Genomic DNA, 25,777 nt, shown 5'->3' on the forward strand with positions numbered 1-25,777 from the left:
TTTAAAAGAAAAAAAAAATCCAGTTTCTTCATTGTTTGCAGAGCTGGGTTATTTTCATAATCTCATGGGGTAGAGAAGAAAGAAAATCAAGGAGCTCCTACACTTTGCCGCTGTTTTCATGTAACCAGTCTTATTTAATCCCTTTTCATGATTTTGAGGTAGACATTATTTATTTATATTTATATTTTACAGAAAAGGAGAGAGGCAGGCTGGGGTTGAGTCACGCAGGGTCACACAGCAGTTTTAGTGGCAGAATCGGGGTTTGAACCAAGCTTCCTGACTGGAGTCTTGTTTACATTAGTCTTAGCCCTGAACGGTTTTTGCATGTGGGCTTGCTGTCCTCTCTGTCCTCCTTCCAACACAGACACTTTATAGTTGACCATGTTCCAAGTGGCACCAAGTGACCCTTCCCTACCTACATTTCATCTTATATACCTGTGTCCTAATGTCATCCCAGAACCCCAAACACAGGGTCCTTCCTGTGGGAAGAGAGATGGCCCAGTCATCAGGCCTCGCTCTTCTCCACGGGCCTCTCTGCCCTGCCTCCCATCTCATGGCAGGCCACAGCACCCTCAAGGGCATATTGGGTCTGACTCTTGTAAACAGCAGGTGGACCAAATGTTCCAGGACTGGCCCTGGGCAGGAAGCCAGTCCAGGTGGGGACTGATCCTGAGATGCCTGGGGGCACCTGGTGGCCCTCTTCCTTGTGGAGGCTCAGCTGGCTCACCCCCAGTCCGGCACTGCCTTGGGGCCTCTGCTTCTCCCAGCATCCCCACTGTCCACCTTCTGCTCCCGCCCCTCACACTGGCCCACAGGTCACCAAAGTACAACTCTCCGAGCTGGAAGTGACTCCAACATGTGGATAATCAGTGCCGACTTTTCCTTTTTTCCTTTTTTTATAAAACGATTTTATTTATTTATTTGGGAGAGAGAGGGAGAGCACAAGTGCAGGGGAGAGGGAGAGGCAGGCTCCCCACTGAGCAGGGACCTGAGCCGAAGGCAGACGCTTAACCAACTGAGCCACGCAGGAGCCCCTCTTTTTCTTATAAAATAATTTTTAGAATTTGATTCAGAAATGATTTTAGATTTAGAGTCAAGTCACAAACATAGTACAGAAAGTTTCTGAGTACCTTCCTCCAGCTTCCTCTCATGTTAACATCTTACACAAAGAGTGATCAAAACAAGAAATCGTTATCCGTACACTATTAACCAAGCAACAGAGTTTACTGGGATTTCACCAATTTTCCACTAATGTCCCTTTTCGGTTCCAGGTTCCACCTATGTCTGCATCTTACAGAGGGCCTAGAGGGTAGATGTGGCTCCCCCGAGGTCAGTCAGCCAGCTAGTGGCGGCAGGGCCTGAGCCAAACCTCCCCCTCCCTGCACCTTGGGCTACTGCCCTCCTCACTCTCCTGCTTTGCAAGGGGACGGTGTTTGTTGCTCCGCGGAGGCCTGTAGAGCCACGGACGCCCTTGCCCCACCCTGCCTGCCCGCCCATCCCAGGCCCTGTTTCCACGTGGCCTACCTGGCCTTCCTGCGCATGTGCGGCCCGCGCTAGGAAATGGCTGCCTCCCGCTTTGCTCCCGTGGGTGCTGGGAGTACTGGACTAGGAGATCTACCAGTGCCGCCGCTCTTGTCCACCATGCTGCGCCGCCACCCCCACCTCCCCAGCCGGTGCTCCACCCTCTCGGGAAATGGGGGATGCGGAGCAAACTTCAACGAGAACTTTGTTTCTGGTTCTGGAGGCTTCTCCCTCAGCCCCCTTTCCTGCCTCAGCTTTTCCTGTGGGTCTTAGGGCCTCCGCTGCCTCCGTGGAGTGTGTGCTGTCGTCCACCCAATGCCTTGAGAAAGCCTCCTTTCTCTTGTTTCCCTTGGCACTCCCAGAAGGGCTGGGTGCACTGCCTTGAGGGCCCTCTGCCTGTGCAGCTCTTCTCAGTTAACTAGGGGCTTTCCTGAAGCCTCGTGTGTGCCTCACCACAGGGGTGATTAGGTCCACTTAGCAGGGGAGGAGTGCTTTTCCCAGTGATAATGGGGGAGTGCAGTGGTGGTTTGCTGCAGTCTGCTCTTCCAGGCAGTCTGGTGTTTATCTTAGGCTGCCTCTGAGGCTCTCAGGGCCCTGCCAGACATGACCTCATTCTCTCTCAAATCATCCCTGGGAGGCAGAAAGGAGTCTGGGACCAACGCTGTCCCCACTTCACAGATGTGAAAACCGACGTGTGGACACGCACACACACACACACACACACACACACACACACACAGCAAATACGTTGACAAGTTGCTTTGCAGTCCCTGGGGCCTGACTCTCGGCCCTGTGAGTCCCAGTGTTTGGGGGAGAGAAGTCTTGGATAGGGCTGGGGTCAGCAGTGTTCGCCAAGTGCCTCAAAAGCTTGAGGGCCTGGCAGGGGTGCCCCACCACCTAACACAGGACCCGTCCCCAAGGAGCTTGCAGTCAATTCCCTATGTGAGAGGGCCTTAAGGAGGCCAGTCTGGTGTGGCTGGAACTCCTGAGAGGATAGCTGTGTGGCGGCCCTGTAGGCATAGTTCATGACAGTGGGCCTTTGTGCGGCAGCAACAAGTGCTGTGGCCAGAAGGGCTCCCCCCGAGGGTCGGGCTGCCTGGTCATGGCGACCCGCACTGGACAGTCTACAGAGCTCCTCCTGGGGTGTTTCACCTCCTGCAGCAACCCTGTGGAAGAAGGGCTTATGAGGAGCCTAGTCTACAGATGAGGAAACTGAGGCCCACTACTCAGCCAGGGCACAGAGCCAGCCTGGGAGCTGTGTCTGGGCATCTGGCTCCAAGTCCAATGCTTTGCCTGCACCTTTCCTGAAGGAAGGCGCACAAAGCTGGCAAGACGGAAAGTGGAGACCCAACTGGGGATGAGGAACCCAGACTTGGCTGGCTTCACAGTTTCACTCCAGCTGGCCCTGCCTTGCTGTCCTGAGAGTAGGTTAAAGGAAGCTCTGAGGAGGAAAGGTCAGTCTGGGAGAGAGGTAGGAACTCGCCAAAACAACCCACACCCTGCTCTGGAAGTGCCAGGCCACCAGGTCGTGTGAGCTGGGTGTGTGTGTGTGTGGAGTGGGGGAGCAAAGATGAAGGAGCAGGACCTGGTCCCTGCCCTTGCAGGCCTCTCAGTCTGCAGTGGAGAAGGCCCTAAAACTGGGTGAGAAATACAGTGGGCAAGGGGCCAGGACACCGATGAAGCCTGGGCTGGCTGATTCTAGGCCCTCTTTCTGCCCCAAATCCCCTTCTCCCTTCTCGCCAACCACACCGTGACCACCCTAGCCTTGCTCCCTCTCTCCTCTGAGCACCTGTCACACCTCTTGCCCAAGCCGATCATTTAGCATTTGGTTTATAACCCTCATTTGACTTTTTATTATATGTCTATGTCCACCTCCCCAAGGTCAGACTCTCCTCTAAGGCAGGAACTAATGTTCCCCCTGCCACGGTGACGTGAGGTACATTTTTAGTGAAGAAAGGTTATTTGGGAAGTGATCGATTTGGGCAATGCCATGGTAGGTGTATGACCAAAGTTGAACAGTAGGTCCCGGCCACGGCCCCGGGCCTCGGTGATGTCGTCTGGCTTGTTGTGACGTCATCGTCGCGGGTCACAGTGGCGCTCCGCAACCCGCAGGCAAAGATGACGTCATTGCCGGAACCCGCGCCGACAAGTGCTTGCTGGAGGAATTAGCGAGGCTGATGGCTAGAAATGTCCGGAGAGAAGCGGGGGTCGGGGGTAACTAACTGATAGAGAAGCAGAAGGCGGTCCACGGGGCCCACTGCCCAGGCCCCGCTCCGAGCCCGTTCACGGACTGGCCCCGCCCCTGCCATGACCGACGCGAGCCAGCCAATCCGGGCAGGCCGCGGTGACGCGTAGCCTATCAGCGGACAGGGCTCTCCGGGCGCTTCCGCGTTCGCGAGCGCGCCTGGCCGGGAGTCGGCAGGGGGAGGGGGCGAGGGCGGCGGACCGCTGTCTCACCCGTGTCCCACCTTGCCCGGCGGGGCCGGTCTGGGGGGGCCCGTCTGCCGCTTCTCAGGGGACCCGATGGCCTCGGAGGGCCTGGCGGGGGCGCTGGCGGCGGTGCTGGGGGGCCGGGGGCTGAGTGTGCACAGCTGCGACTCGGAGCCGGCCGGCGAGCCTCTGGCGCCGGTGCGGCTGCGGAAGAACGTCTGCTACGTGGTGCTGGCCGTGTTCCTCAACGAGCAGGTGAGCGTCCGCCCGCCCGCTGGGCCCGGCGCCTGGCCCTCCGCAGCGCGCAACCAGCCCCGGTGGGGACAGAGGACCTGCTGGCAACAGCCACCACTTCTTAGTGCGTGGTGCTTCCCAGTTTTGCAAAGCACTCTCACTCACACTTACACCTGAGCCTTGTGCGGCTCAGCCCTGAGATTGCCCTTCTATACTGAAGACGAATCTGGAGCCCAGGAGCGTGTTTATTTCCTCCCGCTAGGCCTCAGTGTCTTGAGAGGAGGCCTGTCCTATTCCTCTTTCCCCAGAATCTAGCACAGTGCCTGCCGCTAGTGGGCTCAACGATCTACCCAGTGCCTCAGAGACCTCCTCTGAGTCCCATGGACAGTAATGGCACGACCTGCTCTTCTATCAGACCTTCTGTACCACTGTGTGATGCTCTTTTCGTGCTGATCCTTGTGCAAGTCGCTGCAAGGACAGCTAGAAGGGGCCAGGGCCATAGGTAGGAGTTGTATGCAGGTGGGAGGTGTTTCAAAGCCTAGGCCCCAGTGTGAGGCCCTGCCACAAACAGTAAATCCCGAGGGGAGGTGAGAGATACACATAGAAACATATGGCATATAGATACAAGTCAGTGCAGGACACATGGCAAACCTCACCGTGGGGCCTAATCCCTAGCCCCTGAAATGGTTCCCAGGAATCTCAGCCCCTTTCTGAAATGAAAGTCTGAATGCAAAGAGGGCTAAATTATAGAGCAAGACAGCTGTGGCCCCCAGACACACAAGGGCCAGCTCCCTGGCGAGCTCAACAGTTTGAAGTATGCACCAGTAAGGGGGTCTTGGGTGACTGCATTTGAGATAGGATCTAACCCCAGGGCAAGGGAAGGTTCCCAGCGAGAATCCTCTCTCTCCCCTCAGGATGAGGTGCTACTGATCCAGGAGGCCAAGAAAGAGTGCCGCGGGTCTTGGTACCTACCCGCGGGGAGAATGGAGCCCGGGGAGACCATCGTGGAGGCACTGCAGCGGGAGGTGAAGGAGGAGGCCGGGCTGCACTGCGAGCCTCTGACATTGCTGTCTGTGGAGGAGCGGGGCCCCTCCTGGATCCGCTTTGTGTTCCTCGCTCGAGCCACAGGTATGGCCCACCTGGTGGCAGTGTTTGGCAGGGGGGCAGCTGACACCTTTCCCCCAGCTTGTCCTCTGGTGAGATGAGCCCCTATTCTGTCCGGCATCTCCAGCCTGAGGATTTGACTCCCAGCCCCTACCAACCCCTACCCCGGAGTAGGTCAGGGCTAGAATGCCTGGGTTGCCATTTAATCTGCCAGACCCAGCCCTTCTCTCAACAGAGACCCTTTCCCCTCCCCCATCCTCGACATCCCCTCCAGGTGGAATTCTCAAGACTTCCAAGGAGGCGGATGCGGAGTCCCTGCAGGCTGGCTGGTACCCCCGGACCTCCCTGCCCACTCCGCTGCGAGCCCAGGACATTCTGCACCTGGTAGAGCTAGCTGCCCAGTACCGCCAGCAAGCCAGGCACCCTCTTACTCTGCCCCAGGAGCTTCCCTGCAGTCTGGTCTGCCAGCGACTTGTGGCCACCTTTACCAGCGTCCAGACAGTGTGGGTGTTGGTGGGCACAGTGGGGATGCCTCACTTGCCCGTCACTGCCTGCGGCTTCACTCCCATGGAGCAAAGGGGTGGCATCAAGATGGCCATCCTGCGGCTGCTACAGGAGTGTCTGACCCTGCACCACTTGGCAGTGGAGACCAAGGGGTTGCTTGGACTGCAACACCTGGGCAAAGACCATGCGGATGGCATCTGCTTGAATGTGCTGGTAACTGTGGCTTTTCGGAATCCAGGTATGCAGAGTGAGCCCCCAAAGGTTCGGGGTGAGAACTTTTTTTGGTGGAAGGTGATGGAGGAAGACCTACAAAGCCAGCTCTTACAGAGGCTTCAGGAATCATCTGTTGTCCCAGTCAACAGATAGGAAGGTGCCATTGTTGCGCAGGGACCCGGGCACCTGTGCCCCTGCTTCCCCACCGTGGCTCTGCCTTCCTCTGACGGAGGCAGGAGATCGGCAGTCAGGGCTCTTGTTGCATTGGGAGCAGAGGATTCTCCTAGTTCTCAGGGTGATTTCCTTCTCTGTGGAACAGGTCCCTGCATTGCACCAAAAGGACGGTGCCTTTAACCAAACAAGGAGTTCAGAGCTCGTGCCTGTGGGCACGATGAGGGCACTACTCCCTAAGGGGATATGAGAACTTTCTGGACCTGAGAGGGCATCTACTTGTCATTTTCTATGCTTGCCTCAGTAAAGGCCTCCATCCGGATTCTCGGGCGCTTAGAACAAGGACTTGGGTTGCTGGGGGAGGTCGTTCCAAGGGAGTGGGCCCCTTGCTGAGTAAATAGGTGGTACTTGCTTTACCTTCCTGCCTAAATGTCTCTGTGGGGAGGAAACGAGCAGGAAGGGGGATTGCATCAGAAAAGAAGCCCCTCCCCTTGTTCCACCACAGGCGCCCAGATCTTCCCAGACAGCAAGCTGGTGTCCCAGACTGTAGGTGACTGGGGCGGGCAGGCTTCCTGCCGTCCACCATAGCCTCTGTGGCCCACTGGAGCTCTCTTTCTCCTGCCTGCCAGGGTGGGATGTGTCGCCATCCCCTTCAGCGTTTGAGTAGTGAGAACAGTGGAAGCTTCAGGTGGGTGAGGAGCCATAAAGTAGAAGCCCATCCTGCCTCTCGGAGGAGTTCCATCTCCTTGAGCTTCCCTCTTCCCTCCCTGCATCACTCTGCTGGCCTCCAGGCTCCTGCCTCTGCCTTTCTACAACTCCAGCCCAAGCCAGACCAAAACCCTTTATTCATCTCCCCTCAGCCCAGCAGAATCATGATAAACATTATTTTTTTAAAACTTTACTAAAATTTAAGGGAAAACCACAGGAAGTGAACAAAGAAAATATATCATGTGCTACTCACTGCATGTAAACAGATTTCTGGTTTTGAGCGAGGGAATACTTGACTAGTCTTCCCTTCTGAGGTGACCCCACTCTGACACTGACGGACCAGGATAAGGCCCCCTTTCCCATCCTCTCTTGGCTGCCATCTTGTCTTTCTGGCCTTAGGCTGTGATAGGAATCCTCTTGCGCCCTCTGAGGACAAACATCTCCCACGTGATGGAATCAAACCCTTTCACTTTGTTCACTTCTTTCAGTGTCTGAGGGACTCACCAGTCCATATCCCTGTTGAAGGGCAATCTTTGCTCCCACCTTATTTAGCCTATAGTTTTCAATCCTGCCCATTAGAATCACCTGGAGAGCTTTAAAAACAACCCCGGGCCCAGCCCCAGAGACACCGATTCCACAGGTACCATCGAATGCAAACCAAGTGACTGTGGCACGCACTGAGGTAAGAGCCGCTCGACAGCCCCGTCCGAGTTTGCAACTTGCTCTGTCCTAGAGTTCTCTCAACTGACTTCCTGAGAGCATCGCCACATCCATCCACCTAGGGACAGGTTTTTAAAATAGGAGGTCCACTAAAGCATTCATACAACTCGCAACAGAAACACCCCCAAATGAGACATGCATACAGATGCTCCAGATGGCCCATTCTTTCGCAGTGTCTCCAAGGCTAGCTGGCTCTCAGCTGTAGGTAAGCTGGGCAGAAAGTGCTGCTTGGCCAAGAAAGAGCCTGGTTCCTGGCAGGCGCCAAGGAACATCAGATTTGCGCTGCCAGAGCCTGTCTCTATTTACCACCACTGCCGCCACCCCCCCCACCCCCAGCACACCACCTCCCTCTGGCCCAGTGCTGGAAAAGGAATTTGTCTTTCTTGGGGAGGAAGATGGGCCCGAATGAGCGGTGGAGTGCTGCGCAGGAGGACGCAAAGGGCGGAGAGCAGGGCCGCTGGGTCCACGCCACGAAACCATTTATTGCTGTGTTGTCTGGGGGGACGCAGTGCGAATGCTGAAGGGGATGGAGGAGGGGAGTGTCTGTGACTCCCGGACGCTCAAACATTTCCTGACTTGAAGAGTTCAGACCCAATTTACCCTGTGAGCTCTGCTCTCTTGTCCCACGCCAACACCCACGTGCGCACACACGCGTGCACACACATGCACGGTGTCCTTCAGAGCAGCGGTTACGTCCTCCTCAGCTCGGAGGAATGCAGGAGAGGGAGAGGTCACAGAGTTCCTCCTCTTCCATGTCACCTCCTGGCAACCTGCGGCCGGCTTCTAGAAGCGGCATAGGCAGGAAAAGGAAGCGAAAGGGGCCCTGGCCTGCTCCTCCTTGCCCAGGAGCGAAGCCAGCAACTGCAGTCCTGCTGTGAGGTAATGCCTGGCGCCGCCTGTGTGTTCCTGCAGGTCGAGACAGATTCGGGCCGGGTGGGGTGGCAGCCCCAGCCGTGAAGGGCATGCAGGGAGAACAACACTGCCACCGGCTGCCTGCGCCCCAGCGCCTCCCTGCTGGGCCTCGGGGGCCTGGGCTCAGCTGGGCGTCCTGGCCTCGTCTGTCCCAGGCTCCCTGACTCCCCCGGAAGAGTATTCCATCAAGAACACTGCAGGCTGGGTGGAATGCTGAGGGCCAGGCCTGGCCTCCCCCGGTCTCTGAGCCCCTCTGCCCAGGTGTGGAGGGCCTGCCGAGACGGGTTCAGAGGCGCCAGAGAGAAACCAGCTGGAGCCGGAGCCTGGCACCCAGCCCCCTGCTTCCCAGGCCCTCTCCCGCCCTGGCTGCAGTTGCACCAAGGCTCTCATTAGCAGCTGCCCCCGCCTGGGCGCGGAGCATGCCTTGGATATTAGCCATGAGGCGGTTGGGAATTTTGCAACAGTCTCTAGGAGGGCTGGGCAGGAAGAGTGGGCTTCCCCTGCCATCCACTGCCCCTTCGCCATGGATTAAGCCAAGGCAGGAGAAAGAACGTCAAGTCTCAGCAGTGTCTGTGGTACCTAGCGTGACAGAGACAGGGCTCCTGCACCCCCATCTCTGGCCTGCGGTCCTGACCAGCCTCAGAACTGTCACTCACTCCCCTCTGTGCCCTGGGAACTAAGCCAGAGGTCTTGGCCCTGGCCACGAATGGCCCGTACCGTAGACTCGGGTGACAGGCACAGAACGCATGAGGGTTGGGGTCTGGGTGCTCACCTGGCAATTACCCAGCTCCCCTGAGAAGGCCCCGAGGACACCATGCTGTCTGGGAGGCCATCTCTTTTGCTCCTTGGCTTCTGGTATCTTGGAGACCCACTCCCTGAACCCAGTGTCTTGGCTGATGGGCCAGGATCTTCTTGAGTTCACCTGGGAGCGGAAGCCCAGGCCTCCTGAGAGGCACAAGTGCCTGGGATATAGAGGAGATGGAGCCAAGCCCCCAGCCTGGGAGGCGGGAGGCAGTGGCAGTGCCAGGTGGGAGGCAGCTCTTGGGCAGAGGTGTGGGCAGAAGTCCCTCCTCCTGTCCTGCTCCTGGCTCAGACGTGCCCTTCTCGGGGAGGGGAGAGGTGAAGGTGAGGACCATGTGGGGGGAACTTGACGAAAGCGATGGCAGCCAGCTCCTTGCAGAATTCCTCAAGAACCACCACGCCCTGGAGGAGGGTCTGGTGGTCCAGCCTGAGGGAGACAGCATGGGGGTCATGGCCGGGAGGCGGTGGGAGCGTGCCCGGTATGACACCCCTGTGTCCATGAGGCACATTCCAGTGGCAGATGCCTCTGAGGGAAGACAGAGCTCAGCAATGGGCCCTCTCCACCCCCTGGCCTGTGCTCCTCCCACATCCTTAAGCAGTCTGCCTTCCCACCCTGGGGTCTGTCCTTGGGCACCCATTTCCCTCGGTTACTTACTGCTCCCCAGGGACCTGACCCATCAGCTGCTTGCGCACCAGGAGCAGTTTGCCCGGGAACTGGGGTACCCTCTGAATTCTCTGCATCAAGTCCCCGATCACCTAGAGCGGGAATGAGACATGACTGAGGTGGGGGCCGACACTCATGCAGGGTTCCCTAGCTCTGCCGTAGTTCAGTGGAGGACGGGGTGTGTGCCTGCGCATTTCCCTGGAGCTGTCCAGAGCGCCCACTCCTGCAGCCCCCCACCCCTGTCCTGATCCCCTCCCTTCCTGCTGCCCCACCAGCACACACCCTTGGGCTCAGCATCCTTACCCTGACGAGCACGGAGAACAGACTCCTGCAGCCAGGGGCCAGGTTGATGTAGGGATCCAGGAGGTACTCATGGATAAGGGGGTGGGGGAAGAGGGCAAGCCGGGACAGGACTGAGGTCACTTGCAGGTTCAGGCTGTATGGCTGTAGGGAACACAGTGGACAAGCCGAGGGTTGGCAGGGGGCGGTGAGCATTTTTGCACTCCCCCAGCAAGGCGCTTGGCCAGTGTGAGCGTGTGCGGGGGCGGGAGTCTCACGTGATGTGTGTGTGTCATGGATTCCCTGGGGCTGAGGGCCAGAACGCGTTAGGGCGTGTGGAGCACAGGCAAGACGGGGCTTCCCGCCTGGAGAAGGGGGTGGGGGAGGGGGGTATGGAGCTGAAGAACCAAAGAGGACTCAACCCCCCCCTCCCAGGGCCACCTGCCTGGAGTTCTCCCATGGGCCCTCACCCTGTAGTCAGGGTCCAGTCCTGTTGGCTACCTGTTCCAAAATCCGGGACATGCGGTCAAACAGCATTCGGAGGAAGTGACCCTCAAAGAAAGGCCGTTCAGGCTCATGGGGGTCCAGGGGTGTAGGGCCCAGGGGCCAGCCCCAGGGGGCAACTCGGGAGCTGCACTCCTGGAACTGAAATAGGAGTGAGAGTGAGGAGGTGGGCCCAGTGGTCAGGAGGCGCCCGCAGACCGCGGGAACCACGGAGGAAGGATGGACTCAAGGCTCTTGGCCGGAGCAGGGAGCACCTCTGGCAGATCACAGAGGGAGAAGGTGGAGTTTATCAACGCCAGGGCTTTGAGGGACAAGCAGTGGGTGTTGGCAGAGGCCTCAACACTCACCAGTCCGTAAGCATCGTGGACGTACGTGTCATACCCAGTCTCCTCTAGGAAAGCCGAGGTCTTGGCTTCCTCAGGAACCAGGCAGAGGAAACTGAGAGACAAGACCCTAGGTGTGGAGGGGCACCGCCTGGGCCACCCTGTTCCTCCCGGCTCCATCTCCAGCCCCGAGGGAACACTCCCTCCTGGCCTGAGCCGCATCAGGGCTACGGCCAAAGGCAGAACAAATCTCAAGTGACTTGGGTTTCCGGATGGCTCCCTACCTGTTGACGATCTCAGTCACTGCTGTTTTGCCGTCCGAGTTGGTGGCGGGGGCGGGAGGAGGCTTTGCAGAGGGCTGAAAGCTGGAGTTGAGGAAGCCGTCTGTGAAGTAGGGGTCTTCCTCCAGATCTCTGTGGCACCAATGAATGAATGAACAGTGCAGGGGTACTGGGGGGTTGTGGTGAGTCCCAGCGGCCTGAGGCCTCCCAGAGGCACAGGGTTGCACTTACAAGGTGTCCTCGTAGCTCTCGGGCTCCGGTGAGCCCCGGGCCACATAATGGCGGCCCTCCAGGTTGCACAGGACCAGGCCACGGATGACCTGCTCGTGCGGCTTCTGGAGCAGCTCCTCGAACAGCCGCAGGGTGGCGATGCTGATCTGGGTAAGAAAGGGTCAGCAGGACCCCGGCTTCCAGGGGTCCCGGGGAACTGCTCACTCAGACAAGAAAAGAGCAGGCAGCAGGTTTTGGGGGGAGCGGGTGGGTGCTGGTCCGGGAGCCGGAAGTCTGCCCAGTCCAGTTCCGTTACCAATTTGATGTGTGCTATCAAGTGAGCCAACTGGCTTTTCTGTGTCTCCGTTTCCATGGCTGAAAAGCGGAATAGCGGCCTCACCTGGCTCAGAGTAGCTGCAAGCCTCACAAGCCAAGTGCATATGAAATAGCTTTGGAAAACAAAGTCGCATGGCAAGCATCACAGAAAATCACTATGTGACAGAAGCAGCCACTGTTTTGGGGGGTACGCGTTTTCAATGCCTCAAAGCCAGTACCACCTGGTAAGCTAATGCAAGCAGGGAGAAGCATTCAGGGGTCCCCTTGGGCAGGGGCGGTTGGAGCCAGAAGGACGATGCTCCCCCCACTCACCTCATCAGAGAGGTGGTCGCAGTGCCCGATGAGGTGGGCGCACAGAGTGCGGGGGCCATCGTCGGGGGCTGCAGGCTGTGGGTCTGTGCCCAGGAGGAAAGCCACAGCCTCTCGCAGCAGCGCAGGGGAGCGGAGCTGACGCAGCATGGCCGTGAGCAAGGCGGTGGAGGTCAGGACGCTCTGCTCAGAACTACAGGGAGAGAACACTGAGCCAGGTCCGGGGGCTGAGAGCCAGGTGGGGGAGGGGAGAGCAGAGAGGGAGCCAGCAGTGAACGAATGTTGGGGGTGACAGAACCCTTTCCTGGTTTCCTTATGCCTTGGCTGGTATTCCTCTGCTTGCTCCCTAGCCCTCCTGAGATCCTGGAGCCGGCCCATGTGGTTCTGAGCCACATGTGTGTCAGGGGGCCAGCCTGGCAAACATTAACCATGGAGCCCACAGACCCATGTGACTCTGGCCAAGGAGATCCCTGGCCTTAGGAACAGGAAAGGGCTTGGTGGGGTGAGCAACTGGGTCCAGACCATGGCCATGCCCAAGGGAACGGGACACAGACTTACACATGCAGGAGGTGGGGCTGCAGAATCTCCACGAATAACTTCTCAGCCACAGCCTTTGCCAAGGCGTCTGCAACCACCTAGATGCCGAAGAAAGTGTCTTAAGCACATTTCACCTCCATGACAGTTTTCCACTGAGAAACAACCATGTCCTTGCACGGCGTCTAACACAATAGGCAGGCCGGCGGCCCTGCCTAGCTCCTGAGAAACCCACTTGGCCCTCAAGGTGGACACAGGGAAGGGAGTGGGGTCAACCACGGGGCACCCCCACAGAGAGCCCTGTTGGGACCCACCCCTGCTCACCGTGTGTGCCTCTGTGATGAGGTGGTCACAGTAATCAAACCAGCCCAAAAAGGCAGCCAAGGCCTCCTTGCCAGGGAAGGAAGCCTCGTCAGACGGGGCACTGGGCAACCTGAGGGGAAGCAAGGGAGGAGCGATGAGGCCTGCCTCAGGTATGTTCCAGAATCTGGGCCTCTTCTCCCTGCAACCTCTGTTGCCGGGGTGGGGGAGGAGGCGGGGGAAGCAAAAGTGATGTTTCCCTGGAGGGAAAGCCCTTGAGGATGGGCTGTGCCCTCAGGAAGAGGGAGGCCAACAGAGGGCCCCATCCCTCCTAGAAAACCGGAGGACAGGGAGGGCTTCCCGCCACTGAAGACGCAGGCCAGCTTTCCCCGACCAAGCACCTACCTCCAGCTGACGCCCTCCAAAGTGGCAATGTCCGCTGGGTCCAGGAAGGCGGGCACGGACTGGTACAGCTGGCAGAGGTGCTCGACGACAGCGGGGCAGCAAGGGCTGCTCTGCACCAGGTAGGTGGCGGCTGCAGGCGAAGCCACACTCACCAGGAGCAACAGGTTCTCCTGGGCCCTCAGAGCCACCCGACCTTTCTAGGGGACAGGGGTACGACTTCAGGGACCCAGGTTGGAGCCCCCAGATCCCTTCCCAGCAATTCGCCCTCCTCGTCCCTGCCCCCGCATCTCGGCGGCTAGCACCTTGCTCTTGCACAGCCCGATCAGGGAGGCGATGAGGTTGCTCTCCCCGGCCCGACCGTCTGGCTCCTCCATCTCGGCAGGTGGCTGTGTGCTCAAGGCCCGGGCCGCACAGGCGCTCACGTCAGCGGCCTTGCTGTGGGACCGGTCCTTGTCTTGGATGCTGGCTGCCTCTCTGGGCAGGGTGGTGGGTTCTTTGGAGGACTTCTTCCTGCTGACAATCTTTTTACCCTGCAAAGAAGGTCGGAGGAAGCCACGTCATGGTGCAGACCCTTCCCCATGATGCCCCCGTGGGAAAGCAGGATGTGCCGGCTGTCAGGGCCTCTGCATGGAGCTGGAGGGGAAGCCGCCTAGGCGCCTGAGTACCTGCTCCCCCCTCTGCTTCCTCAGAAGGGCCAAAGAGGCCTGCCCTGGGGTCGGGGCCCTCCCGCTCCGATGCCTCACAGAGGTGCTCACTTCCAGGATGTAGGTGAGCAGGGCTGGGTCCTGTTGGATCTTGGAGCAGAGGACGGTGGTGAACTGTACCTCCTCCTTTTCTGTCTGGGAACCAGGAACTGTCCCACCAAGTCGGAGAAGCTTCTAGAAGGGAAGTAAGTTAGAAACAGGGAAGAATGGGATAGCAGGGAAGAGAGAGGGCTTGACCCTCAGACACCCCTCAGTCTCCTGGTTCCTCACCTGCACAGGCCTGTGGACGTTGAGGTAATGCAGGAGGGGGTGCTGCACCTGGGCCAGAACCTTGCTGAAGAACTGGAATACCTGCTGCCGCATCCCTGGGGGGTACTGAGGGTCAAGGGACAGAGTGCCCATCAGAAGACGAAGCCGTGCGCACCGCCCGGAATGCTGCTCCCCGCAGGCCACAATCCTCCCTCTGTCACTGCTCAGAGGACACCTTTTCTGCAAGCCTCCTTCCCTCACCACAGCCACACCTCCGAGACGGGCAGCTTCACTTCAGACCACCACAGTGGGGCAAAGGTCGCAATAAGTGAATACCGCAATGAAGCAAGTCAAATTAATGTTCTGGCTTCCCAATGCATACAAAAGCTATGTTTATGCTGTACTGTAGTCTATTGTGCAATGGCGTGTATCTAAAAAGCACTGTATAACCTTAATTTAAAAATATTGCTAAAAATTGCTAACCATCACCTGAGCTTTCAGCGAATTGTAATCTTTTTGCTGGTGGAGGCTCTTGCCTCAATGGTGGTGGCTGCTGACTGATCGGGGGGGGGGGTGGTTGCTGAAGGTGGGGTGGCTGTGGCAATTTCTTAAAATAAGACAACAAAGCTGGCCACATGGATGGACTCTTGCTTTCATGAATGATTTCTCTGTAGCACGCGATGCCGTGTGACGGCATTTTACTCACAGTAGAACTTCTTGCAAAACTAGAGTCAGTCCTCTCCAACCTGCCAGCTCTAGCAACTAAGCTTATGCGATGCTCTAAATCTTTTGTTAACATCTCAACAATCTTTCCAGCTCTTCCCCAGGCGTAGATTCCATCTCAAGAAACCAGTTTCTCTGCTCATCCTCAAGCAGCAACTTCCCATCTGTTAGTATGATCCAGAGATGGCGGCCATTCAGTCCCGTCTTCAGGCTCCACTTCCTGTTCTAGTTCTCTTGCCCTTTCCCCCACACTTCCTCCTCTGAAGTCTTGGACCTGCCGGAGTGCATGAAGGCTGCAATCAAATTCTTCCAAACTCCTGTTCATGTTGATATTTTGACCTCTTCCCATGAATCACGAACGTTCTTAATGGCACCTAGAATGGTGAATCCTTGCCAGAAGGTTTTCGATTTCCTTGCCCAAATCCAGAAGAACCACTATCTATGGCAGCCACAGCCTTACAAATGTATTTCTTAAATAGCAAGACTTGAAAGTCAAATGACTCCTTGATCCAGGGGCTGCAGAACGGAGGCTGTGTCAGCAGAGAACAATGGTCGTCTCGTCTTACCTCCCCATCAGAGCTTGTGCGTGACCAGGTGCAGTGCCAGGGAGCAGTCATATTTTGAAAATATTTTTTTCTGAGCGGTGGGTCTCAACAGTGGACTTAAAATATTCAGGGAACCATGCTGCAACGGGAAGTGCTGCCACGCAGGCTTTGCTGCTCCATTTACTGAGCACAGGCAGAGTGGGCTTAGCATAATTCCTCAGGGCCCTGGGATTTCCAGAACAGTCAACGAGCACTGGCTTCGACTTCAAGTCACCAGCTGAATTAGCCCCTAGCGAGAGAGTCAGCCTGTTCTTGGAAACTTTGAAGCCGGGCATTGACTTTCCGCCTCCAGCTATGAGAGTCCTGGCCGGCATCTTCTTCCGAGAGAGGCCGTTTCATCTGCACTGGAGATCTGTTGCTCAGTGTAGCCTCCTTCATCACTTATCCCAGCTGGATCTCCTGGAGAACTCGCTGCGGCGTCTGCACCAGCACTGGCTGCTTCGCCCTGCGCTCTGATGTTACAGAGACGGCTTCTTCCCTTAAACCTCACGGACCCACCTCTGCCAGCTTCGGACTTTTCTCCTGCAGCTTCCATGGCTCTCAGCCTTCGCAGAATTGAAGAGAGTCGGGGCCTTGCTCAGGGTTAGGCTTTGGCTTAACGCAATGTCGCGGCTGGTTCGATCTTCTACGCAGACGGCTCAGCCTTTCTCCACATCAGCAGTAAGGCTGTTCTGCTTTCTTATCGTTCCTGTGTTCACTGGAAGGCACGTTTAACCTCCTTCAACAACTTTTCCTTTGCATTCACAACCTGGCTAACTGTTTGGTGCAAGAGGCCCAGCTTTTGGCCCATCTCAGCTTTCAACGTGCCTTCCTTACTGAGCTTTATCATTTCTTATTTTTGATTTAAAGTGAGACACGTGACTCTTCCTTTCACTTGAACACTTAGAGGCCAGTGCAGTTATTAGTTGGCCAAATTTGAATATTGTAGCGTCTCAGGGAACAGGGAGGTCCAGGGAGAGGGAGAAAGATGGGGAATGGCTGGTCAGTGGAGCTGTCTTACAGAGGCATTATCTGTGGTCCCCCCAGTTATAATAGCAACATCGAAGATCATTGATCACATATCACCGTAAGGAATATAATAACTAAGTTTGAAATAGTACCAAGAATTACCAAGATGTGACAGAGAGACATGAAGTGAACAAACGCTGTTGGAAAAATGGCGCCGACAGACTTTCACAATGCACCGCTGCCCACAAACCTTCGACTTGTAAAAAACACACTCTTTGTGAAGCACCATCAAGTGGGGTGCAACCAAATGAGGTGCGCCCACATTGGAAACTGGCCTTGCCCGCGCTGCCAGGTCCCCGTCCCCCTTTATCGTTCTCCGTAACCCTGTCATTGTTGGATACACTAGGTGCGGGCTCCCTGATCACCCACCTCTCTCTGACCAGAATTTGTGTCTGTTTTAATAGCTGCTGTGTCCGCAGCACGGAGGCCCCTGCCTGGCACACCTTCGCTGAATGAACCCTGACTGCATAACGGGAGCATTTCCAAGACACGACATGACAGGAACACAGGTGGACGAGCCAGGACTCAGGGGCTCCCCGCGGTCCTGCCCACCTCAGCCTTGCCCAGCGTGCACAGGGTCTCCAGGATTTTGTGCTGCAGCAAGTATTCCAGACAGGGCCCGGCCTCGCCAGCGGCCGTCTGCTGCCTCTCCTCGTACACCAGGATGTCCAGCATCTGCTTCAGCCGCCAGGGAATATCCGTTTTCTTGGCAGGGGTGTTTTCATCTAACAGAGATTCAGGAAACAAGGGTGAGTGGGGTGAAGATGGGCACTCGGGCTTGAGGAGGGGCTGGGGGGTGGAGGGAGACTGAGGGTACACCTGGAGTAAGGCCAGGTTCACAGGTGGCTTCGAACAAAGACCCGAGGAAGTGGAAATTTACAGCTGTATTTAAAAAGACAAAAGACCTTCTGGATGAGGCCCAGGACGCAGCCCTCTGACCGGGAAAGTATGCGTACTCCAGCGCTTTATCAGAGGGAGGCGGCATCATTTTTTCTCCTAACCCGGGGGCGTACAGGAGGATACACTGTTCAGGCCACAGGCCAGCTCTGGGCCCGACTGAGCAGCCGTGGGCTCAGGGGTCTCTGTCATAGAATTTAGAAGCTGTCTTAGAGCAGCTTCCTGACAGGTAAGCCTCTGATCCTTTTTACACTCACAGGAGGCAGAAAGGAGAAACACTTTTTTTTACAAAGGAGAAAAAAATCCATGCACAACTATGAGTTCAGAGGCAAACCTGCTCCATCGTGCAAAGGTCTTGATGGAGAAGCTGGGGCTTTCTTGGTGGGTCTCAGAGTGTTTGCGTAAAGCAAGTTTTTATGCTTTGGGACCGGCCTTGGAGCACCCCCTAGCTTATTTTGAAAGCATTGGCTTTTGAACAACACAGCTCACCTCACCCATCCCTGTACCTATGATCTAAGGACTGTTCTGGAAATTAATGGATTGGGTTCAGGTGAAGCCTCAGGTGGACATGAGTCAGTTCTGGATCTTTTCCTACGTTCTGGTAGATTGGGGCTCTCTGGCAAGAGATCTTCTGTCTAAAAGGTACAGGCTTCCAATTAAAAAATAAATAAGTCCTGGGGCGCCTGAGTGGCTCAGTCGGTTGGGTGTCCAATTCTTGATTTCATCTCAGGTCATGATCTCAGGGTGGTGAGAGTGAGCCCTGCGTCAGGCTCTGTGCTGGACGTGGAGCCTGCTTAAGAGTCTCTCTCTCTCCCTCTCCCTCTGACCCCGCCAAAAAACAAAAAAACAAAAGCACAAAACAATAAATAAATAAGTCCTGAGAATGTTATATACAGCGTAGTGATTATAGTTAATGTATTATATATTTGAAAATTGCTAAGAATAGATCTTAAAAGTTGTCATCACAAGAAAAAAATTGGTGACTAGTTAGGGTGATGGATATTAACTAGACTTACTGTGGTGATCACTTCACGATATATCCGCATATTGAATCAATATGTTGTACACCCAAGTTACATGATATAATGTTACATCTATTATATCTCCAAAAAAGAAAACAGATCTTCAGTTTAAAGCCGTTGTTCTCCACTGGGGGTGACTTTGCCCCCGGGAACATTTGGCAATGTTTGGATAGAAGCCAGAGCTTCTGCTAAACATCCCACCATGCACCCCTAGAAGCCCGCCACCACAAAGTATGATCCAGCCCAAATGTCAACCACGTCAAGCTGGCAAAACCTGGTCTTACAGGACACTTGGGGGTCCCTCAGAGTGTCCAAAGACTGGTTTTTAATTTCTTGGGCTGGCTCCGGCTAGAGATCAAGTCTTCAGGAAAGGGGTAGACTGGAATCAAACCCCAGTCTGAACCAGCAGGTAGAAAGCCAGGGATGCAGGACAGGGTCACCTGGCAACCAGTGTGTATCCACCAATACCAGCGTACTGACTACAAAGCAGCCAATCCGACTCCACCCCTCAGGGAGTGATCCTGCTGGGCCCAGATTACCCAAAGCTTTGGCTGGCTGGGGTGTCAGCTCCGGGAGAAGGACCCAGGCACATTACACGTCTTGGTTTTTGTTCTCCTCCTACCCTAGGTTTCTATAAGGGAAATGCCTTCTAAGTTAGCTCAGGGAAAGGAGGAATTGATTCCGTTTCTTTTCTTTTAATCAGTAAGCCCTGGGCGTGGGCCCTGAAGACAGGCCTGGACACTCTGCCTAGCTGGAAGCTAGGGGCAAGTGGGGCTCACCCTCTGCCTTGCAGTCAGGTCGGTGACATGCCCAACTGCCCAGCGTCCACGCCTGCCTCACACAGTTCCTCTCCCAAAAGGTCAGGGTGGGGCCAGCCCCCACTCTCAACCCCTGTGAGGCCCCTGTCACCTTCTCTGGGCAGCATGCATCTCTGACTGGCATGGCGACGTGGCCCACACCTTCCTCCCCACTGCCTGCAGGGCTCCCCTGGCCAGGGAAGACCAGGCCCCACCTGTACTTTCAATGTAGTAGTGCGTGATGCCCTTCCAGTGCTCCACGAAGGCCTCCAGCAGGTCAATGCTGGGCTCCCGCTGTGGAGAGAAAGGAGACACAGGCTAAGGGGCCGCCACAGTGATCACGGGCTCCACGACCACTGCCACTCATGACAACGGACGTTCCACCGTCTACCAGGTATCGATCAGGTCAGTGCCAGGCCCTGGAGGAGGCGCCGTGATCCAGGTTCTCAAAGGGAACAGGAACGCACTTTCTCCAGGACAGTATCTTGGCACCTCTCCCAGCCCCCCTCTCTCCTGGAGATGCTGTGCTCCTGCTACATGTGATGATTCCACGGTCCCTGGCCCTTGGTCGGGGAGACAGACACAGAAACAGATCGCCTCAAGATGATTATGCCACCGTAGAGGGACGCAGAGGAAAACAGGAGAGCGCCCCCAAGACAATAAAATCAAAATGATACACATGGAAAACTTGGCAAAGACAAAGCTTTCGGGCCCCTCTCGGTTCGAGAGTCTGCACCAATCTGTGTTTGAGGCCGTCGGAAGGCTTTGTTCAGCCAGATGGGTAATGTTAGCACCATATTCACAAGGTGCCTTTCTTATAACATGCCTGCATCTCTTGTCCAAGGCTGCAGGCTGACGGAGGAGCTGGGGACACACAGCCTGCAGCCCCAAAGAATTCTATCTCTGCTACGAGCAGGGCCCAAACCCGCCCCTTTTCCAAAAGTTCTCTCTTCATCACCACACCGATAACAACTGCTTTCTCTGAGAACTCCAAAAAAGAGCATTCATTCTCTTTCCTTGCAGGAAAAAAAAATGCATAATCAAATAGTCCCTCACCACAGGTGCTCTTTTCTACCCCTCTGTCTTTGCTCAGGCCACTCCTCTGCCCAGGAGGCCCTGTGTCCCCCTACACTTGCCTAGATCTGAACAGTCACCGGTGAGGTCCAGCTAAGGGTCACCGGCTCCGGAAAGGCCTCAGCAGAGCTCCTGGACGCGTCTCTTTCTAACCTCGCACTTCACTGCAACACAGAACTGTCCACTCCTGATTCATCCGGAAAGTGTCTTTTGAGTGCCTGATGCTGTAAGCAATACACGGCTGTTGGAGACCCAGTGCAGGGAGAACAGAATTCGAAAACCGCCCAGAATCACTCAGCGGTACGAAATAGTGTGAGAACACAGGACAGGTGGAAAGTGGCCCGTGGGAAAAGAGCACTGGAACAGAGGAAGCTTTACTGAGGTGACCCTGGAACTAAAATGTGACAAATGCAGTCCCACGTCAATAATTAGAGATGAAGGAAGGATGCTTCCTGTGGAAGGAACTCTGCAAAGTGTCTCTGGGACGAGGACGGATTGATGAGTGTGTGGGCCCCTGATCATTGAGCCACCGGGTCAGGACTGTTTTTTGCAGGCAGTGGGGGCGGGTCAAGGATTCCTGCAGAGCACGTTTTAGGTGGGGCGGGCTGGCGGTTGTGTGCAGGACAGGAAGGTGGGAAGAACGGCCTTCTGGCCGTGAGGACAGAGGGAAGAAGCAGGAAAACCGAATCAGAGGCCCTGAAACTCTCCCCCTAACCCTTGGCTGCCCAGGCAACCTTGTCTTCTTTCTTGGTTGGTTGTGGGGGGCATGGCCCTTACCGGAATGGCACCTCCACGGTCATCGCAAGCACACCGTCCACATGGAGCCACTGCCTCTTACCATGCCCTGTGTGAGCCTATGATTGTGGGACTCAAGTCTTCTCTTCTACTAGACTGTGAGCTCCCGGAGGGCTCGGGTTCTGTGTTTTCTAGCTCTGCCGGCCCTTAAAGGGCTCTGCCACTAGTGACTGCTCATTCGTATTTACTAAATATCTCAGCAAACTCCTTTAGACATCCTTTCTGTAGCTCCTCGTCTCAGGAAAGCCCCCCAACACTTGACCAGCACTACAATCATCTTCCAGTGCTGCGACGGGCTCACATGTAGCCTCCAAATTCATTTGTAGTCTCCCAAACCCTTCATCTGGGTTGACACTGAAAACGAACAATCCAGTAAGAACAGGAGACCCGGGAGAATACAGACGGTCAGCAAACAGACTGTAACAAAACAGACCGTTAGAACAAAGCAAGCAGATCATCTTCACCTGAATCTCCTATTAGCTATTGCAACTCCAAAGAAATTGCACCAAATGATTTATTTTAAAGAGAAATTATTAAATTCTAATCTTCACTATCTTTGTTACTAATAATCATAAAGAATATTTTCTAAAAGAACCCTAATGATTGCTATTCTGTTTTGTCAGAAGAGGGCAGGAAGGAGCACTCTTCCCCCTTAACAAGGAGTCAAGCAACCAGCTGGGGTCTCAACCTGGTGACCCAGGCAGGGGAAGACCGATGCCCCCCATGTGGGGGTGAAGGCGAAAAGAGGGGTTCCCCTCTCTCCTGACAGTTCCATGGGGCCAGCCAAACTTCTACGGTATTGTCTATGTAACCGATGCTCAGGGGCCAAAAATCACCTGCCGGAAAATACCTCCCTTGACCAGCAGTACGTCCTCCAGCCCCTGACGCTGACATGCCTGCATTGGAAGCACTAGAAATTCACTTCTCAGGACTAAGGCTCTCTCTGGTCCATCCACCTGCCCTGTGTATGGAGCTTCCCTGGAGAGGTATGAAGTGGTTTGTCACATCACGTCCTAAGATGACAGCTGTTTTGACTGGGGACAAGGAGGAGGGGAAGGCAAGATTACTCTGGAAGCCCTCCCAAGGTGGCCTGCCCTGGACGTCAGGAAGGGCAGGGCTGGGGACAGGTGGAGGAGAGGTGGGGGGAGCGTTTCACTTTCTTCACAAGTCTGATTAAGGCTGAGACTGTTGGCTTTTATAAGAAGCTCTGTTTTGGAGAGTGTGCTGGGGAGAAAGGAGGTGGAACACAAGCATGTTGCTCCTGAGCAAATCTGACAGAATATACTGAATCGATCAATTAGAGGAGGACTTCTACTTTGAGAGAGAAGAGCTGTTAACTTTACAGACAGATTCTTGGCAGGGTTACTTTAAACGGAAGGCATTCGGCCTAGTCTATCTAAACTGCACTTTTATCTTGCTGAATGAAGTGAACCCGCCTCTGACCAGCCTTCAACCCCAACAGAAAATGGCAAACACACCAACTCTCCCTCGTATGGCTGCCCCAAGGTACCCCCCGCTGCTGGCCTCTCCTGACTCAAGGTCACTCTGGCAGGGCCCCTGTGGCGTGAGATACCGGATGCGGCCTGTGCCCGCAGCAGGCTGCGTCCTGGGCCGGGCGCCCACCCACCCCGGAGTGTATCTATACAGGCTTCTTCCTGGGGACGTGTCCAATCCGGGCCGGAACTTCCCAAGTGGAGGCTGAGCGCACACGCGCCTGACTGAGGTCTTGGGGTTGTCTGGGGGCTCGGAAGGAAAGCTAGGGGCATCTATGTTTCCAGCCCAGGTGACCGGGAAGGGAGGAGCGTGGCGGGGGGAGGGGAGGCGGAGGAAGGCAAAGGGCCGGGGGAAAGGACCTTGGGGAAGAAACTACTGGGGGACAAGGGGGCCCTCTAGCACAGAAGACTTTGGGAACTGGGAGCGAACTGGGACCGGGGAGCAGGAAAAATAAACAGGAAGCCATTTGGGGAAAAGGGTTAGGGGCTGGGGCGATCTGAGAGGAGCTGGGAGTGGGCGATCGGGAACGAGGCCACGCGAAGCAAGAAGGGCTGTGCGGGAGCGGCGCCACGGGGGAGAGAGGAGGCCTGGGAAAGGGCGCCACGGCCTGGGTGGGGGTCCCTTCCCGGAGGCGGGCCCGCGCCCCCCGCCCCCCCCGCCCCCCCCGCCCGCCGGCTCCTCCCCCGGCCCCGCGCCCGCCCTTCCGGCCTAGGCCCCGCGCGCCCGGGCCTCCCCGGCCTCACCGCCCCCACGGCCTCCTGCAGCAGCGCGCCGAGCCGGCTCAACATGTTGGCGGCCCGGCCCGGCCCGGCTCGGCTCCCGGGCGGCGGCGGCGGCGGCGGCGGCGGCGGTGCGGCGGCGGCGGAGCTCTCGGGCGGAGGGCGGCCCCGGAGGCGCGGCGAGGGGGCGGGGCCCTGCCTGGTCCGCCCCGCCCCGCCCCGGCCCGCGGGGGGCGCCCGCCGCCCGTCGCCTCCTGCCCGGCCTGGCCCGGCCCGGCCCGCGCGGTCGGGAAGGAGATCGGACGCCGACGTGGAGCCCCGCGCCGCAGCGGAGGGGAGCCGCGTCCCCGTGGGGGGAGCCAGGTGGCAGCGAGAAGGGCGAGGGGCACCGGGAGCTGCTTCGACGAGGAGTGGGAAGGTTTGTGGGTCCTGTAAGTCTCCAGACGCCCCTACCCCCGCGCCCGGCCCCTGTCCGCACTGAAACAAACGTGCTGGTCCAAATTGAGAGGCGCTGAGGGTAAAGGAGACCCCGGATTCTGAAGATTTACTACAAAAAGAAAATGTAAAATAGCTCACTCATGATGTTGTATGTTGATGACTTGTTGAAATTGTAACATATAGATATATCGAGTTAAATGATGTATATTCTGAAAATTAATTTCACTTGTTGCTTGTTCCTTTGCGTGGACACAGCACTGGTCCGGAGGTCCTGCTGAGGAAGTAACAACCGGCCGGGGTGTCCTCGCAGCGCCAAGGAAAGAAACAGAAGGTGGGTCTCCCATGTCAAGAGGCCTCCTGCCCGGAAAAGTTGGGCCCATGAATTACACAGGCAGAACCCTTAAGAGCAGGAGTGAATGTCCAGGACATTTCCTGGAATGTCCAGAGGGACAATTCTGCCAGTTTAAAGCCCATTCTCCCTACCACTTCCACTTCACCCTCCAGCCTCAGGAATGAAAAGATCTTTCTGAGCCGAGGGCTGGTATCTGCTGACCACTGACATGGGATGAAAGGATGGGATTAAGGGTCGCACTAGAGAGGAGGGTAGCCTCTACCCTAAAGCTGTAGGGCCTAGAGCTGTGGGGTCTTAGGGTTTCCCTGCACTAGTCCTGCCCTTTGGGCCCCATTCACCGGTTAGGCTGAGGCCCAGGGGTCAGGCTGAGGCCCAGGAGTCGCCGCCACTCCAGACATGGCTGTGTACCCTGGAGTGGAGCCTGGAGTCTGGCCCAAGTCACCAGGGGTGGGGGCAGTGTTCTGCCCAGCCCAGACATGGCTAGCATTTGGATCTCCTTCTCTGACAGCTGCTTGGGGAAAATAAGCGTTTTTAAATAGCCCATCTGCAAATGGGCCCCTATGAGGAGCCCTATGGGAAATGAGAGGAGGCTTTCAGGCCAGAACGTATAAGAGCAAAGGGAAGAAACGAGCCTGTTTTGTGTACGGAGAGGTGACCTGGAGAGCTGGAGACCTGAGTCCAGTGCTGCACTGTGCTCTTCTGGGCCTGCTTCCTCACAGGTCAGGGGAGCCGCTGCGTGGATTAAACCCACTTTCCCCAGGGGACTCTAGGGGGTAGCGGGAGTGCGTCAGGGATCCGTAACCTTTCATTTGGCTTCACTTTGAAAATTTTATCTTAAAACTTCTAATGAAAGTCAGTGGACACATTTATATGGTTATATGCCAAGAGCGTTAGAGTCCACGGATGTACAGGTGACCCTTGAACAGCATGGGTTTGGACTGCACAGGTCTGCTAATACAGGCAGTTTTTAGCTAAATACAGTGTAGTGCTGTAACTGTATTTTCTCTCCTTTATGATTTTCTTTCTTTTTAAAAACATTTTTTAAGTTTAATATTATTGTTGTTATTATTATAATTACTGTTTAGTAAACTCTCCACCCAACGTGGGGCTCGAACTCCCAACTCCGGGATCAAGCCTTGCATGCTCTTCCAACTGAGCCAGCTAGGCGCCCCTATCCCTTATGATTTTCTTAATATTTTCTTTTCTCGGGGCGCCCGGGGGACTCAGTCAGTTAAGCGTCTGCCTTCAGCTCAGGTCATGATCCTGGGGTCCTGGGGTCAAGACCCCACATCGGGCTCCCTGCTCAGTGGGGTATCTGCTTCTCCCTCTCTCTCTGCCCCTCCCCCTGCTTGTGCACATGTTCTCCCTCTCTCCCTCTCTCAAATAAATAAATCTTTTAAAAAATATTTTCTTTTCTCTAGCTTACTTTACTGTAAG

The 25,777-nt window shown here is 56.1% G+C and overlaps 2 protein-coding genes across 4 annotated transcripts; one reads left to right on the forward strand and one right to left on the reverse strand.

Annotated features, from left to right (window-relative positions):
• Positions 1–3,943: 3,943 nt before the first annotated feature.
• NUDT18 (nudix hydrolase 18) lies at positions 3,944–6,593 on the forward strand. The gene is made up of 3 exons (XM_045774027.2): positions 3,944–4,206; positions 5,100–5,313; positions 5,564–6,593. Exons 1-3 carry the CDS (start codon positions 4,045–4,047, stop codon positions 6,157–6,159), a joined length of 972 nt encoding a protein of 323 aa, XP_045629983.1. The 5' UTR covers positions 3,944–4,044; the 3' UTR covers positions 6,160–6,593.
• Positions 6,594–8,067: 1,474 nt separating this feature from the next.
• On the reverse strand, positions 8,068–23,723 carry FHIP2B (FHF complex subunit HOOK interacting protein 2B). Of its 3 annotated transcripts, XM_087866626.1 has the most exons (18): positions 23,575–23,716; positions 20,605–20,766; positions 19,684–19,762; positions 17,305–17,477; positions 14,438–14,542; positions 14,219–14,341; positions 13,766–13,993; positions 13,464–13,660; positions 13,083–13,191; positions 12,783–12,859; positions 12,228–12,417; positions 11,601–11,746; positions 11,373–11,501; positions 11,113–11,203; positions 10,763–10,906; positions 10,286–10,426; positions 9,974–10,074; positions 8,068–9,745 (listed from the first exon to the last, which is right to left on the reverse strand). In XM_087866626.1, the coding sequence occupies exons 4-18, from the start codon at positions 17,425–17,427 to the stop codon at positions 9,607–9,609; spliced, it is 2,043 nt and encodes a 680-aa protein (XP_087722752.1). In that variant the 5' UTR covers positions 17,428–17,477; positions 19,684–19,762; positions 20,605–20,766; positions 23,575–23,716; the 3' UTR covers positions 8,068–9,606. The 3 variants fall into 3 exon arrangements, with proteins under 3 accessions (XP_087722752.1, XP_045629978.1, XP_045629982.1); XM_045774022.2 differs by lacking the exon at positions 20,605–20,766 and having other exon boundaries at positions 23,575–23,723; XM_045774026.2 differs by lacking the exons at positions 8,068–9,745; positions 9,974–10,074; positions 20,605–20,766 and having other exon boundaries at positions 10,293–10,426; positions 10,732–10,906; positions 23,575–23,723.
• Positions 23,724–25,777: the final 2,054 nt, after the last annotated feature.

This window comes from Ursus americanus, chromosome 13, assembly GCF_024610735.1.
Source record: "Ursus americanus isolate L20-20 chromosome 13, mUrsAme1.1.p, whole genome shotgun sequence".
Taxonomy (NCBI): domain Eukaryota; kingdom Metazoa; phylum Chordata; class Mammalia; order Carnivora; family Ursidae; genus Ursus; species Ursus americanus.

Bases quoted from the DNA above. Each gene is read 5' to 3' on its own strand.
- NUDT18 (XM_045774027.2), top strand. From the start codon at position 4,045: ATGGCCTCGGAGGGCCTGGCGGGGGCGCTGGCGGCGGTGCTGGGGGGC. The intron at 4,207-5,099 runs GTGAGCGTCCGC...CTCTCCCCTCAG, and splicing joins CCGTGTTCCTCAACGAGCAG to GATGAGGTGCTACTGATCCA. The intron at 5,314-5,563 runs GTATGGCCCACC...CATCCCCTCCAG, and splicing joins GTTCCTCGCTCGAGCCACAG to GTGGAATTCTCAAGACTTCC.
- FHIP2B (XM_045774022.2), bottom strand. From the start codon at position 23,619: ATGTTGAGCCGGCTCGGCGCGCTGCTGCAGGAGGCCGTGGGGGCG. The intron at 13,192-13,463 runs GTAGGTGCTTGG...GCTTCCCCTCAG, and splicing joins TTGGAGGGCGTCAGCTGGAG to GTTGCCCAGTGCCCCGTCTG. The intron at 12,418-12,782 runs GTAAGTCTGTGT...CTCTCCCTGTAG, and splicing joins CAGCCCCACCTCCTGCATGT to TTCTGAGCAGAGCGTCCTGA.